The 1,412-nt window shown below is 49.5% G+C and overlaps 1 protein-coding gene across 1 annotated transcript in view; it reads right to left on the reverse strand.

Annotated features, from left to right (window-relative positions):
- The window catches only part of SMU1 (smu-1 suppressor of mec-8 and unc-52 homolog (C. elegans)), a gene marked incomplete at its 5' end in the record, with an annotated part of 9,342 nt that overhangs the window by 4,230 nt on the left and 3,700 nt on the right, over positions 1–1,412 (reverse strand). Inside the window, one exon of the mRNA XM_015420674.1 lies at positions 1,115–1,288. Coding sequence (XP_015276160.1) covers positions 1,115–1,288 — 174 coding nt within the window. The remainder of the gene's footprint in view (positions 1–1,114; positions 1,289–1,412) is intronic.

The raw sequence follows: 1,412 nt of genomic DNA on the forward strand, positions 1-1,412 counted from the left end.
TCGAAAGCCAGTCGAATCCGACTCTAGGGTTGCGGTGCTCATCTCCATTTCAAAGCCGAAGAGCCAGCGCTGTCCGAATATGTTTCTGTGGTCATGTGGCCGGCATGACTAGACACCAAGGCGCACAGAACACTGTTACCTTCCCACCAAAGCGGTACCTATTTATCTACTTGCAATTTCTTGCTTTCGAACTGCTAGGTTGGCAGGAGCTGGAACGAGAGACGGGAGCTCACTCCGTCATGCAGCACACTCAGGTCTCGAACTGCTGAACTACTGACCTTTCACAGCCTGCAGTTCAGTGTCTTAACGGGTGTGTAAAAAAAAAGAAAACTATTTTTTGGGTTTGGGTATTTTGAACCCGAAAAATATTGCTATTTCCTGATGTTCCCAAATCCCAATACCAGTATGGGATTCAGGTTCAGTAAATATTCAGGACTGCCGAATTTTTTCAGCTCTATTATACCCTATAGGGAGTTGGGGACCATTATAGGGTATAATGGAGGATCGATCCAAGGGTACCTGGGGCTCCGTGGGGGCTTCTTTTTTGAGGTAGAGGCACCACATTTGCAGCACAGCTGCTGGTACCTCTAGTAGTGGTAGAGTCCCCGCCTACTAACACAGCTACCTCCAGTGAAAAATGGTTTGAGGTCCTGTGGCTGGGCTTGGATTCAGTGTGTGGAAAAGACAGCAGAGACAGAAATACGCTGCACGCTCCTTGGTTTCCCATCTGATTTGGAAAACCCCTACCTGATCTGCCTGCTGGGCAGAGCCAACTCTGCTTCCAGCAACAGCAAAGGGGGGAAAAGCTAAAAGTGCAGCATGCCAGGGAGCTGGCTACAGTAGGCACTGTTGCGCAGTGATGTACGGATGTTAACTAAAGTATGGTTTACTAGTATGATTCTGAATCCCAGATCAATCAGCCGTAGCAGCCAGATGTTAAACCAGCACCATACTTAGTCACAACCATTTCCAAGCCGGCTTACAGTTCAGAGAGAAGAGCAAAGGTGGAAAATCTGCCTCCGATCCGCCAATCACAGAATGTCCCCCCCCCCACACCCACTAAAACCAAGGAATCCCCCCACCACCACCATTTCGAAGTCGCTGGCCTCCAAACACGTACTTGTCCCTGCATGTTCATAATGACCACGGTATTGGATCGGTTGCATACGACAAAGTGCTCTGGGTTTTTAGGCAGCAGAATCACGCCGTTCACGGTGATGTCTGTCCCAGCGGTGCTGCCGAGCGATTTGAAGGTGTTGCAGCATTCTGTCGTCTTCATATTCCAGACCTGAGGAAACAGAACAAATTGGGGGTGGTGGGGGGGATCAATACAGAAGGCCGGGTTCTGTCACATCAAAGGTGCCGTTCGGAATTCTCAAAGAAGCTGAAGCTTGTGATGCGCAGAATGCTGG

The sequence above is a fragment of the Gekko japonicus genome, unplaced genomic scaffold, assembly GCF_001447785.1.
Source record: "Gekko japonicus isolate JY-2015 unplaced genomic scaffold, Gekko_japonicus_V1.1 scaffold1242, whole genome shotgun sequence".
Taxonomy (NCBI): Eukaryota; Metazoa; Chordata; class Lepidosauria; order Squamata; family Gekkonidae; genus Gekko; species Gekko japonicus.